We start from the raw sequence: 17,788 nt of genomic DNA, 5'->3' as shown, positions 1-17,788 counted from the left end.
GTGATAAAAGCACTTTATCCGGTCAATGTGGAGTATTCTGCATTCTCTCTAATTAGGGACATTACAAGAAGTTGGCATGTGCGAGAATTCGTTGATAGAAAAATATTATGGAGTGAATAAGAAATTAACTTCTAATGTATTTACTTGAATATGATACTGAAGTGGTGAGAATCCTTGAATCCCACGTAAGAAATGATAGAGAATATGAGTTTATAAGTTCATGAGTTAGACAATGGGTTGGGCTTTGGATATATGTGGACTGGGCCCTCTTGTCCAAATAATAATATTTTATAATTTTATTTTCTGAGTCAATAAAATTTTATATAGCAGTTATTCCTAAAATATTGTGTTTGTTTAGTAACATATATATTCATAGTCCCTCATTTATGAAAGCAATTTTTTTTAGAAACTCTCTCAGAGGGAAAATATTTTGTGCATTAGCGTTTGAGTCAAAGAGAGCAAAATAGACAAAGATTAGTTCGCAGAACATGGACCTTGTATGCTTATTCTCCATGTTGTAGATCATTTTATCTTAGGAGGTTAACGTTCGTGAGTCTCAAAATATCAAAGATTGTGTGAGGGGCAAAATCTACTTTAAAGAGATTGTGTTAAACACAAGACTTAATATGTATCATTCATCCTTCATGCATTTCTATGAGTTTTTAATTATCATACAGATTTTTTCTTATATATATAGTATCTATTACATATTTTTGTGTTATTGCTTATAATTAGATCTGTATGTTTTTTTTTTCTTAATCACAAAAGTAAATTATTGAAATATATCCAATATTCGGTAATATACCAGAGTATGATACGTGCACTTTCTAAGAATCATAGAGTGAAAGAAAGCATTGAAACTTTTGGTCTAAAATTTTTCTTATCGATCTATGGCCTTTGCAAGCTTAATCGATTGGATGCATGAGGCAAACTGAGTTGGTTGATCGGATGCTTGTTTGGGGTTCCTCCCCTAATTATATAAGTTATAGACTTCTAATGCATTAGTGTGTAGAATGAGGCAAGTTGATGAAGCAAGGGCATTGTTCAACAAAGTGCCAGCTCCAAATGTTGTGCTTGTCAATACCTTAATTAATTGGTATGTGACTAGTGCATGGTTTGATGAAGCCAAGGCTGTAATGTATGATTGCTTTGCTATATAATAGCAATGTGTCTCTGACGTCTTTTAGGTTTAACATACTGATCGTGCACTATGCAAGAAGGTTGTTTGACTTCAGCTTATGAATTGGTTAATGAGATGGCATCAGAGACATTTTATGATGTTTTGAATGAAAGGGAGTGTTTGTTTGAGAATTGTTTACTTTTTGGTAACTTATTTGCATAGCAATTTTCAAAAGATACAGTTTTTGGTAAATTTTAAGTTAAATGTGTTAGAAAAAACTAAAAACTAGTTTATTTATTAAAAAAAAAACTAAAACTTAGATTATATGCACAAAAATAAAAAAGAATTTTTTTTCAACAATTCTCAAACTCACACTTAGGGTGAGTTTGACATTAGCTTTTAACTTTTAACTTTATGTACAGCTTTTCAAAACTTCACTTTTTCTCTCTCTTTTTTCTCACCTTTTTGAAGGTATAAATATATTTTAACACACTTTCAGCAAAAAAAATAAATAAATAAAACTAGAAAAACTTTTCTCAAATAGACATTAATCTATCTACATTGGAAATGATCGCTGAAAATTCTAACAATGGATGTAAACATAATGATATATTTACATTTGAATTTGTAATATTTGGATTATGCAAGGCCGACAAAGATGGAATGATTTTTCCAATTATTTTATATCAACAAATGTGTCACAAGTTGTATAGTATGATTTTTGCCACATGAATAATTCATTATCAAGTTTTATTTTATTTTTTATGAAACAAATGACAAGTAATTTAATAATTATTAAGGTAATTTTTTTAAAAACAATATTAATCAAGTTCAAGAATTTTAAAATGTTACTTTAACTAAAATCAGTTTCAAGAATTTTAAAATATATAATTATTTTGAGAAGTAAATAATATGATCAGGTATGTTAAATACTGTATATAAAAGAAATATTCAGCCTTAAAAAAATAAAAAATATAAAAGAGAGCAACAAAACAAGCGGGAAATCCATAAAGCGAAGTTCGGAAAGCTTAAGAAAGTGATAAAAGTGCCACAAAGGCAAAGCATGTGGATTCAAATATCCAACAGAAAAACGCCACGTCATAAGACCCAGCGATCTCATTATAAGATTTAGAGTGAGTCACTGAATTCTGAACTAAACCCTATAAATACCTAAGATAATGGCTCTTTTTCTCTTTCAAAAAGTTTTATGAACTTCTTGAGACCAAAGAAAGCTCTCTCTCTCTCTCTCTCTCTCAAAAACACAAACAAACCCCCATTGATTCTGAAAACACCCACAAGGAGAAAGCTTCTTTCTGAAAAAAATTGTTCACCTTTGTTTAATATTGACTATGTCTATGTGCTAGTTGTCCAGTTCTAATTTTTATATATTAATTTAGTTTTAAAATTTACTATATTTCTTATTTTTGCCTGGTAATTATAAGTTTGAGACTTTTAGAGATTAAGTGATGTTGTTCTACATTTCCACCTAAGTACTTGTTATTATCAAAGCTAGGTTTTGTGACAAAATAAATTATGATTTTTTAACGGATTATTTGACTTTATACATTAATAGATAAATTGTTGAAACATTTACTCCATAATCAATTATAATGATTGTTGTGATTTAAAAGAATGTTGAATTACATTTTGATATTTCACAAATGATTGAGTAGAAATGTATTAAGAAATAATAATTTAAAAAAAAAATTGTTTACATTTGTTTAACATTGACTATGTGCTAGTTGTTTGATTCTAATTTTTATATATTAATTTAATTTTAAAATTTACTATATTTCCTATTTTTGCCTGGTAATTTTTTTTCACACCTTTTATTTTAAAAGTCGGATCTTAATGCAATAACAAGTATTTTTCATCAAAAGCAATAAATGACCGGTTTTAACTTGAGAATTAGGGGTGTGCATGGGTTGGATTGGATTGGGTTGAGGGGATTTTTTGACCCAACCCACCATAGTGAGTCAAAAAAAAATTCAACCCAACCCAACCCATCACATAAGTCCAACCCAACCCACATGGGTAGGGTTAGGTCGGGTTAAACCCATGAGTTTGACAAATTATTATTATTATTATTATTATTATTATTATTATTAAATTGAGTAGAAAAAAATATTAATATTAATATATTAAAAAAACCTAAAGACTAGTATCAATGTAACTCCTTAAAAGCAAACAACACTAATAACTAAACAACAATAGTAATTTATTAGGATTTGTGTGAACTAATTGACTTTTATATAGGATAGGAAGAACTGGTTATTTAAAAAAAATTATTAATTATATAATATTATATATATATATATATATATATATTAAATTAGTATTAGTAGGAGGAATCAAGGAAATGCTGCTCTACAGCTGGTTTTTTAAAAAAATTATTAAATATATAATATATATTTATATATATATATAAGTGCCCTACAGCTGATTTTTTTTTAAAAAAATTATTAAATATATAATATATTTTAAATATATGTTAAATATGGGTGGGTCGGATCGGGTTTGACGGATTTGTAATTTTATGACCCAAACCCAACCCGACCCGCTATAAAAAAAATTTTTGTAACCCAACACAACCCACCAATCCTTAAAAACCGACCCAACCAGACGGATCGAGTTAGGTCGGTCAGGTTTGGCGGGTCAGTGGGTTTTCTGCACACTCTTATTGAGAATGATTCTCTTAAAAAATTAAATTTTTTGCATTGAGTATAATATTTGGCCCCCAAAGCAATATTCTTGCTTTGTCGCTGTTTTCACTGGTCCAGTCTTTAAAACCATGGTTAAAATAGATTATTGTTTTTCAATTTAAACAAAAGTTTTTTTTTTTTTTTTTTTGAGAAAGTAAACAAAAAAAAAATGTATATATATATATATATATATATAAATTGCTTTCCATTTAAGAAAGGAAAAAAAAAATACATAATTGCTATTTCTCACTCTCTTAAAGGTTAAAGGTCTCTGAAGTATGAAACTTCTCTACCTTAATCCAAAGAAAGCTCTCTTCTCTCTCTCTCTCTCTCTCTCTCTCATATAAAGTCCTTCCTAACCCCAACGTTGTCAGCCATCACTTCTCACCTCCCCAAAGGCGCTCATCTTGGCATCCTTTCCTTGGCCTCAAAGTCCTTTCCACGCAACCCCACAATTTTCCTTCCCCTACAACCCACAACCTTTTCTCCCTCATGTTCCATTCATTCAATCCAAAGTCGTGGCGTGCACACGGAGCAACTGACTCTGCCGGCGTCTCCCGGAGAGATTCACGTGATCGTTGGCCCCATGTTCGCCGGAAAAACCACCACCCTTCTTCGCAGAATTCAATCTGAGAGCAGCAATGGCAGGTTTGTGAACCTTCACTAGTTTTAGTTACTTTCTTTGTGTGTGTTATATCCATGCTTGAAATTTATGTGGGTTGTGGATAAAATTTTAGCTCGTTTTGGCGGGTGGTGTTGTTTAGTGTTAAAGATGAGATATTTCAGGTTCAGTACTGAATTGGGTAGTTTAACTATTTGAATAGATTGAATTTTGCGGGTTGTTGATAATTTTTTTTGGTGGGTAGTATTTTTTTTTTGTGCCAAAGATGAGATGTTTAGATTCAGTGGTGAATTAGTTAGTATGAATATTTGACTGTCTGAATGGAATGTTGTAATTCTTACATACATTTTTATGTATGTATTACAATTGAATTTGAGCTTGAATTCATGCAGTTTGTTGATAAAATGCTTCATTTATTTGGCGGGTAGTATTATTTTCTGTGCCAAATGTGAGATCCTAGGTTGAGTAGTGAATTGGGTACTTTGAATATTTGGCAATTTGAATGGAATTTTCCATTACTATACACATACTTATGTATGTAATGTGATTTTTGTAAAGCTGCTCAAGGTTTGATGGAATTGACATGCGTAATTGCATATATTATTTTAGAATTGGGAAAGATTAGATTTTGGCAATGTACTGGTTCAATTGATGGAATGTGATTATCACCAGCTTTCAGGTTGAGCCTTACAAGAGCTACCTCCAATTGGATAAAACATTAAAGGGTCTTTGTATTTCAGGAAGATTGAGGGAAGCTGTGGGACTGTTGTGCACTACTGGAGTGCAAGTGGAACCAAGAACCTATGCTCTTCTATTGCAGGAATGCATATTTAGAAAAGAGTATAAGAAGGGGAGAAGAATCCATGCACTAATGGTTGTTGTTGGATATGATCCCAATGAGTATTTGAAGACTAAATTGTTGATATTGTATGTGAAATCAGGGGATCTAGGAACTGCTCACGTTCTATTTGATAATTTGTGGGAGAAAAGCTTGGTTTCATGGAATGCAATGATTGCAGGGTATGTGCAAAAGGGGCTTGAAGAAGTGGGGTTAAATCTTTATTACAAGACGAGACAGACTGGTTTTCTTCCAGACCAGTATACCTTTGCATCAGTCTTCAGAGCTTGTGCCACTTTAGCAACACTCGAGCATGGGAAACAGGACCATGGTGTCATGATCAAGTGTCAAATTAGGGAAAATGTGGTAGTCGATAGTGCCCTTATGGACATGTACTTTAAATGCAGTAGTTTATCTGATGGGCATCAGGTATTTGACAAGTCTTTAAATAGGAATGTTGTTATGTGGACTGCTTTAATCTCTGGCTTTGGTCAGCATGGAAAAGTTGTAGAGCTTTTGGAATCTTTTCATAGGGTTGGGCATATTTCTCATCAATGACCAAAGATTATGGAATTCAGCCAAGAGGGCAGCATTATGCAGCTATAGTTGATCTTTTAAGGCGTGCTGGCTGGTTACAAGAGGCGTATGAGTTTGTTCTGATGGGGTGCTTTGCTTGGGGTTTGTAGGGTTCATGGAGACATGAACTTGGCAAAGCTTGCAGCAAAGAAATTTTTTGAATTGGAACCCGAAAATCCTGGAAAATATGTGGTCTTGTCTAATGCTTATGCCACCTCTGGGTTTTGGGAAAATGCTGCAGAGGTTAGGGCTGTGATGCGGGAATCAGTGATCATAAAGGAGCCTGGTTATAGTAGAATAGAGGTTCAAAATGGGTCCCAATTCTTCTTCAGGGGTGATAAAAAATCTAAGGAACTATATGACTTGATCAGAGAAATGACTTGTATTTCAAAGGATGTAGGTTATGTTCCTGATCTAAGTGACAACTAACTCACATCATGGAAAATGACTCATTTCCTGTGAATATCTCTCTGTTGCGAAGCAGCACTATTTGATAGAGTAAGAGCTGTATGCCTAAAACCTTGGTGCTTTCTTAAATTTTGTAGAATCTGGAAGGTCCACTTATGGGTAAGGCTTAATAGATATCAGTTACATATCAAATATTATCTAATTAGGCATCTAGATCATTTTAGTTATTTCATTCTTCAAGAATTTAAACATATTTTTATCTGTACCAAAGAAAGTTGTTTAGTTTCAGTTTATTAATTCTGGTTACAGCAGCGATAGAGACATTCCATCTGTCCAAGCACATAGGTCAACCTGTTCAGTGTCCTGACTCCTGCTAATGCCAAAAATTGCATTCCAAATAATGCATATTGATGCTTGCATGTGTATCTATGTGTTCAGTCTGTTCAGGTTTTTTGATGATGTGTAAAGGTCAAAATTTGTTGAATTCACCGGCAATCTAGATCAATGACAAGTGTATGAAAATTTACTTGTATGATATGATATATGAGAAGACAACTCAAAATTTCAGGATTAAGGCTTGGCTGGTGTTGTTGTATGATACCATATATAATCGATGATAAATGTGTAAAATCTTGCATGATACTATATGACATATGAGAATCCAACCCCAAAAATTTTGGGATTAAGGCTTGGTTTTTGTTGTTTAGGGTTATATATGAGAAATGCAGCTGTTTATTCCTGGCATTTCTCACTCCTCCGCTTTCCTTAAGTTCCCAAAATAGATATAAATCATATAAAAAGAACCTCAAAATTGAACAGAAGCTTATCAAATTATGTGTCATTTATGCAAGATATGTAATCACTTCTCCCCACCGCTTTCTCAACCTTTCCTCCTCAGTTCTAATCCTTCTAGAACTTACATGGCCCCCTCCCTTAATCCTCTTTGTCCGTATACACATCTAAAGTCATTTTTTGCAAGATCCTTATCACTCTAAACCCATTATTTTTCTTAAGCAATTTTGGATATCATATAACTTGTAATTCTCAATTTCATTTCTTTCCATTTATTAGAAGTAATTGATATCAAATTTCATTTTATTGGCATAATAACCTTCTCTTGAGCCTTGTAAAGTCTGTAAAACATATTATGTCTGACTAAGTTTCTTATTTGCCTCTAAATCTTGGTCTATTCTAATGTGCTGCAACATTTAAGCTGAAAATATTATGTCAGGACCCGAACCCTAAACCTAAGATCCCTTTCCTCTCCCATTATTTTCCTGAAGACCCTAGGACCCTATATAGATATTGGAATTCTAGTTTTTTGAGTATTAGAAAGAGATCAGTGTTCTATTTGGATTTCTTCCATTTCTTATCTAAAGCTTTTGATTTTAATCAATTTAACTATGGGAGCTTGTAACTTCTTATCACCACGGTTGATATTGTTCATTCAAGAGATACTTCAACTATTTGAAGCATCTTGCTGCACTGGTATTTGAACTACAAAAACACCAAAACTTCTGTTGGAAAAAAATTTCCATGCTTTATGCAAATACAGGGCCGCAAATATTCAAATACTTGATTTATTGAACAATGTTTAAATGTTTTTGGAATTATTCTTATGATGCTTTGTATCTTTTTTACATCTCTGTTATGCAGAAGTGTGGCAATAATAAAATCAAATACAGATACAAGATATGGATTGGATTCGATCGTGATACATGATGCGGAAAAATTGCCATGCTTGGCCTTACCTGATTTGTCACCATTCAGACAAAAGTTTGGTCTTGATGCATATGATCAGGTATTTCAATGACACAATTTGTGATACATGTATTACGAACAATTATCCTTTCTTGTATAAAAATACAGAACTATTTTCTTGTATAAAAATACAGAATTATTTTCTTCAATTTGTAACATGAACAAGTCACATAGAACAAAGTACCATCACCTGACACCATACAACTTTGTTCTAAAATTGGCTTAACCCCGTCCATGTAGCTCTTGGAGCTTGTCGAATTGTCTCGCAGCTCTTGCTCCATAAATTCTTCCTAAACACAATCAAATCTTGTATCTTTATCTTCATAAAAAGGAAGATTATCATGATTCAGCATTATGCCAATAAAAAAAATTATTTAAACATCACATCATTCCAAGTAAAAGTATCCATCTTCACTAAAATTTTTCAATTTTGAATTCCATCGAAAAGTATTAGGTTTTTCAAATCATGTGTATGCAAATCTTCCATGTCCAAAAGAACACTCTTAGGACTTGCATCGAACTCTTGATGTGCATTACTTTAATAAAGTAATTTCTTTAATTTGTATTAGGTACTCACCCCTAAACCATCATAAAGAAAATCTCAATTTATGGCACAAACTCTTTCAAAATTTTCATCCTTCAATTCAACTACACACACCAACTGATCTTCCAACCTACCTCATGCTCCATGCTCTACCTGGTATCATGAAATGAGTTTTCATCTTCTATATCATCATTCTCATCCTCATGACCACTTTCCAATATGTCCAAGGGGTTGTAGTTTCCTTCCAAAATCTTCATGTGAGTCTCCCACTGGTTCCCATTGCTGAAAAGAACAGCTAGCAATAAATCTTCAATAATACGCCTCATCTCATTATTTTTTTTCTACTAGCCTTGATTTCCTCTACCATGGCCAGCCATAGCTTAAAGTTACTACCTTTGACTCAGATATGAATTTTTTGGCTTAGATCTAGGATCTTTTGCTCTAATACAACTTGATGTGGTGAGGACTTATGTCTAGCGTAGAAAAAGAAATTCCAGCAATAAGATTAAAAAAAGAGAAGAAAAATAGAGAGAATAAGATTGAAGTTGAAACAATTAGATATCAATTTCTAGGCTCGAAGCTAAAGAAATATTCAAATTTGAAATTTCATAAAATGGATAAGAAAGGGCTACACGCAACAATTCAAAAAAAAAAATGCTATTTATAATTAGTGACTCACCAAGAACCTTGTAGCTCAACTAGCACCATCTGGTGTTTCCAACGGAGATGTTTAGGGTTCAAATCCCTCCATCCCCCCAGTTATCAATTTATCAGGAAAGAAAAAAAACATTTGGTTACTCTAGAAATCTTACATATAATTAATAAATCCTATTGATCCAACTTCATTGAAAGTCACATGATCTATTAAAATAAAGACTAACGGGCCTTTTTTTTTTCTTTGGGCTTAAATTCCTACATGAGACTTTCGCCACTAATCGATCCCATGAAAAGCACACATACCATGCTTTGATTCAAAAAAAAAAAATTTAATCTTTTTTTTTTTTTTTTTTTTCACATATACAATGTTGAAAATATTCATATCTTTGCAAACTGCCCAATAATTGACAAAAAGGGAAGAAATAATCTCTTTCTTCTGGCCCAAAAAAATGGAAATTGTGCTATCAAAAAGGAAATTCTGTGAAAGGGGGAAGCTAGTCCCATTTGTTTTATTTTATTTTACCTTTTTAAATAATTTGTGCATTATAAGAAAATGCTCTTTCAAACCCTAGTAATGTATCACCACCACCCAGTTGGGGGAGTTCGTACCTCCCCAAGGGGCGTGGGTTCAAGCTGACGGGGTCACAACATCTATATTATGCAAGTGTTTCTAACCCTTTTTTTTTTTTTTTTTTTAAAAAAAAAGGTTCTGGACATTCACCGTTGATGGATGATGAATATCATGTAAGGTCTAAGTTGTGCTGTGTCAAATGCTAGCAAGAGAACCATGTTACAAAATTTAGTGAAATAAATAAATATTTTATATCAATCACAATACCTTTAATAACTTTGTCATTAAGTCTTGCAGAGCTATCATTTAAAATTGGTACCACATCTTCTTAGTCCACGCTGGCCATTCTTTTAAAGCTGGGTTATTAACTTTTGATGTATCAACACACATGGCCAATCATGGAAGATTCCTCTTGCATGAACAATTGAATGATAAGCTGATCAATTTTAGTCTTACCTAATGAGCTACATCAACACACTTTATTCTTATTCAAAATAATTAGTCCTCTGCTTTTAACGCAGGCATAAGGTCTGTATTATCAAGTAGTATTGCAAGCTCAACATCAGTATCCCTCATGTCCACCATCAGTAGCCATTCTCTGCTAAAACATTTGCACTTGCTGAGCTTGAGAAGGCAACAGATAAGTTCAGTTCAAAGAGGATTATGGGTGAAGGAGGATTTGGATGTGTTTACTGTGGGATTATGGAAGATGAAACTGAAGTTGCAGTTAAATTGCTATTAAGGGATAATCAAAATGGGGACCATGAATTTATTGCAGAAGTTGAGATGCTAAGTCGATTGCATCACCATAATCTTGTGAAACTAATTGGTATATGCATTGAAGGGCGGACACGGTGCTTGGTGTATGAGCTTGTTCGCAATGGCAGTGTTGAGTCCCATTTACATGTTATATTTTCTTTATTACCTTTTATTTTATTTTGTTTGTAATTATTTAGTGGAATCTAAGTTGGAAAACTTCCACATTGCCCCTGTATTGGTGTTTAAGGTGTTGACAAGAACAAGGGCCCTCTAGACTGGGATGCACGGATGAAGATTGCCCTTGGTGCAGCAAGAGGATTGGCCTATCTTCATGAAGATTCTAATCCTTGTGTAATACACCGTGATTTCAAGGCTAGTAATGTTTTACTATAAGATGACTTCACCCCCAAGGTTTCAGATTTTGGGTTGGCCAGGGAAGCAATTGAAGGAAGTCGTCAGATTTCTACTCGGGTCATGGGAACTTTTGGATGACCATACTATTTTAAAGTAATAGTCTTACAATTCTATCAGCTCACATAGGTTCTTGATTGGACATGCTCTCTCTCTCTCTCTCCACATATTCTGTGACATACTTTGGATTAAGAAGTATTCATTTGTATATATGCTACCATATTTATAGTCAGCAATTCCAAATATTGATGAACTTTGAATATAATGGGTTTGCAGGTATGTTGCCCCAGAATATGCAATGACAGGGCATCTACTTGTCAAGAATGATGTCTACAGTTATGGGGTTGTGCTCCCTGAGCTTCTCACTAGAAGAAAACCTATGGATATGTCCCAAACTATTGGACAGGAGAATCTGGTAACTTGGGCATGGCCACTACTGACCAGTAGAGAAGGTTTGGAGTAGTTGGTTGATCCTTTTTTTTTTTTTTTTTTGATAATCAGTTGGTTGATCCCGCTTTTGTTGGAAGTTATGACTTCGATGACATGGCTAAGGTGGTAGCCATTGCTTCCATGTGTGTTCACCTAGAGGTGACTCACAAACCTTTTATGGGTGAAGTTGTGCAAGTTCTGAAACTAATATACAATGACACAAATGAGACTTGTGGAGATAGCTGTAGTTGAAAGGAGTCTTCTGCTCTGGAATCTGACTTTAAAGGAGATTTTGCCCCTTTTGATAGCAGTTGGTGGAATGCAGGTGGGTTCACCCCTCGGTTAACTTATGGGCATGCCTCTTCGTTCATCGCAATTCATCACAATGGAGTACAGTTCTGGTCCAATTGAAGAGATGGAAAACAGACTGTTTTCAGCTTCAAGTTTGTTTGGGGATGAGATGTCTTTACCAATTAGGCATGGGAACAGATCAGGTCCCTTGAGAACAATCCGAAGGAAGGCGGCCTTGTATAGATTTACTGGAAGTAGGAGTGAGCATGGGGTCTCCTTCCGAGGCATGCTTGGAATGATGGGTATTGGGTATAAGATTTCATTCTAGTGTTTTGAATTGTACAGTTCCAAAGAATCAGAGCTTTTATTGAGAGGATGATTGGTGTAGTTTAGGTATCTGGGATTTCTGCGGCCCGTGTTTGGAGAGAGAGAGATTGATTGACTTCTAATTTTGGAAATATTTCATTCGTTAACAAATACAAGTTGGAGATACAAGTTGAACACTCCCTGTATCATATATGTTATAATATATTTTTGTGGTTCAATCTTCGATTGAATTTTTTGCCGTTTACCTCCCATTTGTTAGACTGGAAATCTGAATTTTCCTAGTATGCTCTGCCTTGTAGCCTACACAACTTGTCAATAGTGAAATTGCAATTGAGTTAGGAATTTTAAATCTTTAGGTCCCTATCAAGAATGTAGATATTGTTACATCTATTTCTTTGGTCAATGTTTGATAGATGCCTTAATTATCAACAATATTCATTGCTGGAAAATATAAAACTATAGTGAACGTGAATTTGAAACAAGTATTTTTCTATTCTTTTCTTCTTAAAGAACAGTTTACAGTCAGATGGTTGTATTCACATATAATATGAAAGTTAAAAATTTAAAGTGTAGTTTTCTCAGGTGCTGTATCTTAGATACCCTAATAATATCAACCATTTGCTTGTGATCTGTTGTCTCCTTTTGAGAAGTTAAAAGTTGTTTGGGAATAGGATTGTGTTCTACTTGGTATTATGGTCTTTTTTTTTAGATTTATGGAAATCAAAGTTGTAGGTCATAGTTTCTTACCTTTGTTCCAAAAGCAAATTGCCCTAAAATCTTTTTAGAATTCTGGCCTTAGCCTAGGAATCACCAAAATTAGAACTAAGATCGAAGATTGTAATAAAAAGATACCTTGTTTAGTCCAACTCCTATCCCTTCCAATAAAAGGGAGGTAAAAATATCCTCTGAGTGGAAGATGTACTACCAAACTATAGATGGACATATTGTTAGTGTATAACAGTAACAGATGATCACACAATAATATAATGCACCCTCACTTATACAATAACTCTCTACTTTGTGGATGATGTTGCTTCACCAATATGCAAAAGAGAATAAATTTAATGTTAATATTAGTCATATATTGAAGAGGTATGTTTCTTAGATAAAGTATATCTTCTATAGAAAAGGAATGTCTTCCCAAGAGACATGAAGGAGTTCATAATTAGTATGTTAAATTATTTTCTCTCTCTGTCCGTGTTGTTGATTCCCACCCTAACCGAATTGGCATCCATTTCATTAGAACCATCATATATCACCAAAGTGTGCAATAAAAAGGTAAAAATGACACAATAAAGACTTATGAGTTATGATTCTATAAAGTATACTTCTATCCAAATCTTCCCTCTATCATCTCTAAAAAATAATTTTATATTCAAATGCATACACGCAAAGTCATGATTCCATTAGGCTTACCACTAGAATACCTTTACATAAGAGTAGTGGTAATTAGATAATTATAGTGTTACACATTGTGTTGAAATCGTGTTTTGTGTTTACAGTTATAATTGTGAAATGAAAACAAGATTTTAGTTTTAATTGTGAACACCATTTCACGATTATAACTAAAATCGTGTTTTCAAAACATAATTACAGTTTAAGTGTGTAGTGTATAACTCATCACGTGCAACAATAATTAATGTTTATATAATATCATGCCTACTAGGCCACTACACTCCCCCCCCCCCCCCCTTTTGAAAGAAAAATCTATTAATACACTACTTGAAACGGGTGGTGAGTAACAAGTGTTACTCCACCAAATGTTGCAGGGCTAGACAAAGGTTGAATTGAGTACATTGTTAGGTGATTAGTAGCTTCTAATCAACGTACAAAAGAAATGTGTCATTTTAAATTTATAATTTGATACTCATTTTTTTATATATATTTCTTGTTGGAATCATTTTAAATTTATAATTTGATACTCATTTCTATATATATTTATTGTTAGGTATATATATGTGAAAATTATAAGAAATGATGTATACATAATGATATATTTACGTTTGAATCTATAACATCAAGATTGTTCAAGGCCAACAAAGATGGAATGATTTTGCCATTTATTTTATATCAGCAAACATGTCACAAGGTGAATAGTACGATTTTTGACAATTTTTTTATGAAATGATTTTTTTCCAGTTGAATAATTCATAATTAAGATTTTTTTTTTTTTATGAAACAAATGACAAGTAATTTAATAATTATTAAGGTAATTTACTTTTTTTTAAAAAAAATTTACTACTCAAGTTCAAGAAAATTAAAATATTACTTTAAGTAAAATCAGTTTCAAGAATTTTTTAAAAAATTAGTCTTTTGATGAGGTACAAATCACATAAGAAATATGTTAAATAAATAAAAGAAATATTCAGCCTTAAAAAAATAAAAATAAAACAGAGCAACTAAACAAGCGGGAACCCTATAAATACCCTTAGATTCATAACGGCTCCTTTTCACTTTCAAAAGCTCTCTGAACTTGGGACCAAAGAAAGCTCTCTCTCTCTCTCTCTCTCTCTCTCTCTCTCAAACACAAACACAAACACGTTCCCATCAAGAAGAAATCGTCCACTGACTCAGACTCAGACTGAGTGGTACCAATTTCTAGACTATACTTTTTCTTTTTCGTTTTGGGTTTTCTTTATTGTTTGATTTTTTTTTTTTTTTTTTTACTGGGGTTTTTGATTTTTTTCTGTTTTGATTCTTTTGAAAAATTCAATATTGTTACTTGAATATTAGGGTTTCATATTGGGTTTTCTTTATTGTTTGATTTTTTTTTTTTTTTTTACTGGGTTTTGTGATTTTTTTTCTGTTTTGATTCTTTTGAAAAATTCAAGATTGTTACTTGAATATTAGGGTTTCATATTGGGTTTTTCGTTGATTGTGGGGGCAATATTCTGTTTGGGTTTTTCTTGATTATTTTTTTAGGGTTTGAATTTTCTGGGGTTTGATATAAAAGTGTTTGTGTTTTTTCAGATTAGGAAATTCAGTTTCCTTTTCTGTTTGGGGGTTTTTGATTGTTGTGGGATTTATTGCAAGAGGGTTTGCGATTTGGGAAATTCATTCCACGTTGCAAGAGGGTGCATTATTGGAATTGTCTGGAAAGGTTTCACACGGTCATGGACAATCCTGATCCTGATCAGAAGAAGAGGAAGAGGAAGAATAGTAGAGACTCTGTGGCTGAGACACTGGCGAAGTGGAAAGAAAAAAATACTGCCCAGTTTGCGTCTTGTGGGGCTCCTAAAGTTCAAGCCAAAGGGTCAAAGAAAGGCTGTTGTGTGAAAGGAAAAGGAGGACCTGAAAACTCACTGTGCCATTACCGAGGGGTTAGGCAGAGGACATGGGGTAAGTGGGTGGCAGAGATTCGTGAGCCAAATGGTGGAAAAAAACTCTGGCTAGGGACTTTTGGGACTGCCGTTGATGCTGCGTCCGCGTATGACGAAGCTGCTTCAACAATGTATGGTTTCTCTGCTCGGCTTAACTTTCCAGATATCACAAGTCGCACATCCTCAATGGAATCTGTGAAGGATTGCTGCTGGACTTCCTCTGAGTCTGTCCCTTATTCAATGGGAAGTCCTGTGGGATCTGAATCCACAACTGCGGCAAACCCTTCTGAGTTTTGTGCTGATGAGGATGCACTGTATTATCCTGTCACTGAAGCCGACATGCCAAGTTTGGTGGGGACAGAGGCCGAGGGTGAGTCTACTGGTGTGTCTGAGTTTTGTGCTGATGAGGGTACTCTGTATTATCCTGTCACAGAAGCTAAGGATGAGTCTACAAACTATTTTGGGGATAATGGACAGGAGAACTTGCTGGACTGTTCAGAAAATGAAAATTTAATGTATGAAATTATGGCTCTATTAAACGATCCTGTTGGCAACACAGATTCAGTGCTGGGTTTTGGTTATGATGCTGATCAACTTGGATTGGGGAAATTTTAGCAGGCTCTTTAACAGTATGCCACTTATACCACTTATTAGAGTGAGCTTTTAAAGGTTTAGACTTCCTGTAAATGTCTAGTTTTGGTCGGTATTAGTACACTTGTCAAAAAGTTTCGGTAGGGTATTTTTATCCGCTTACTGATTCTGTGTTAAGGTTTATACTTCATGTAAATGTCTAGTTTTGGTCAGTATTACTATTAGTACTGTTAGTTATCACTTATCAAAAAGTTTTGGTAGGATATTTGTATATGCATGCTGGATTCTGTTTTGAGGTTTAGCCTTCATGTAAATGACTAGTTTTGGTCGGTAATAGAATTACTTATCAACAAATTTTGGTAGCATATTTGTATTATTATTTTTTTTAATTCTGGTTTTGGTGATGCTGTCAATATCTGTTATTTTGTTGTTATTATTCAAGTTTGGATTATTCTTTAAATAATCACCCTAGCACAGCTTGTTACTAGTGGCTCGTCTTCTATCTGTGTCTGAATTTCTTTCATTTTACAATGGACCATGTGGTTGGAAGTTAGAACTTAATATTTTTGAAATGTGAACGATTTCATTCTATATACAGTTTATTTGAGGCAAGATATTGTACTGCAGAACCCTATCGGTTTAACCTAATGATTTAAAATGTCAATGCCCATAAAGACTGCAATGTCAACATCATAGCTAATGCTATCTTAATGGTATTTGGTAGCATAAGTTTTGAAGGATTTTAAAATTTCAATGCGTATTAGGTTAGAAAAATTTAACTCCGCCTGTGTTGGTGCTTGGTGCCATATGTTTTGTTCACAGCCGGTCCCAAGCCCGGAAAAAGGAAGAGGGTTGCGGTAGGTAGCCGTGTAAAATTTTGTCACTTTATTATTAATGGATCCATGATTGTCGACTCAAAATGATTTGGTAACAAGACTTGGTTGTTGTTGTATTAGGTTAGTTGGAATTTATTATTTGAGTGCTCAAAATTTGCAAACTTTCAAGGAAGCTAACAATTAGATTTTGCATTTGCTGATTAGCAAAATTATTGTTGAAACTTGAAAACATACCATTATGTAGTAGAATATGGGTTTAAGTGATAACCTAGTAGTAATGGCATCCGTAATAATGTCTGATGTCTATAGTTCGAACCCCATGTCCCCCCTTCCCCAAATCCTTTCCATGCAACCACACAATTTTCCTTCCCATTAAAGCCACAACCTTTTCTCCTACTTGTTCCATTCATTCAATCCAAAGTCGTGGTGTGCACGTGGAGCTGCTGACTCCTCCTGCGTCTTTTGGAGAGATTCACGTGATCGTTGGCCCCATGTTCGATGGAAAAACCACCACCCTTCTTCGCAGAATTGAATCTGAGAGCAGCAATGGCAGGTTTGTGAACCTTCACTAGTTTTACTTACTTTCTTTATGTGTGTTATATATGTGCTTAAAATTTATGTGGGTTGTGGATAAAATTTTAGCTCGTTTTCGTGGATGGTGTTTTTTTTTTTTAGCCCGTTTTATGTGGTTGGTGTGGTTTTAGTGTCAACTGTCAAACATGAGATCTTTTAGGTTCAGTGCAGAATTGGGTAGTTTAACTATTTGTATGGAAATGTTCGCTTTTTAAATTTATGTATTGTAATTGATCTTGAGCTTGCATTTACGTGAGTTGTTTTTAAGATTGTTGCTTTTATGGTGCACAGCGTTGTTATTATGCCAAATATGAGATGTCTTAGGTGCAGTGGTGTTGATTGGAATTATGCTGCTTTCATATGCATATTTATGTATGCTTTATGATTGAATTTTGCAGGTTGTTGATAATTTTTTTTGGGTGGGTGGCAGGCAGTATTGTTTTTGTGCCAAA

The 17,788-nt window shown here is 33.8% G+C and overlaps 1 protein-coding gene and 2 pseudogenes across 1 annotated transcript; all 3 read left to right on the top strand.

Moving 5' to 3' along the window:
• Positions 1–4,120: 4,120 nt before the first annotated feature.
• Positions 4,121–12,246, top strand: LOC126698667 (pentatricopeptide repeat-containing protein At4g16470-like; annotated as a pseudogene).
• Positions 7,670–12,246, top strand: LOC126701100 (receptor-like serine/threonine-protein kinase ALE2; annotated as a pseudogene).
• A 2,644-nt stretch (positions 12,247–14,890) lies between these two features.
• On the top strand, positions 14,891–16,289 carry LOC126698669 (dehydration-responsive element-binding protein 2A-like). The gene has a single exon (XM_050396050.1). The coding sequence runs from the start codon at positions 15,130–15,132 to the stop codon at positions 15,949–15,951; it is 822 nt and encodes a 273-aa protein (XP_050252007.1). The 5' UTR covers positions 14,891–15,129; the 3' UTR covers positions 15,952–16,289.
• Positions 16,290–17,788: the final 1,499 nt, after the last annotated feature.

Source organism: Quercus robur, chromosome 9, assembly GCF_932294415.1.
Source record: "Quercus robur chromosome 9, dhQueRobu3.1, whole genome shotgun sequence".
Lineage (NCBI taxonomy): Eukaryota > Viridiplantae > Streptophyta > Magnoliopsida > Fagales > Fagaceae > Quercus > Quercus robur.
The sequence above is the reverse complement of the archived record's forward strand: the minus strand, read 5'-3'. Positions and strand labels throughout refer to the sequence as shown.

Bases quoted from the DNA above. Each gene is read 5' to 3' on its own strand.
- LOC126698669 (XM_050396050.1), top strand. From the start codon at position 15,130: ATGGACAATCCTGATCCTGATCAGAAGAAGAGGAAGAGGAAGAATAGT.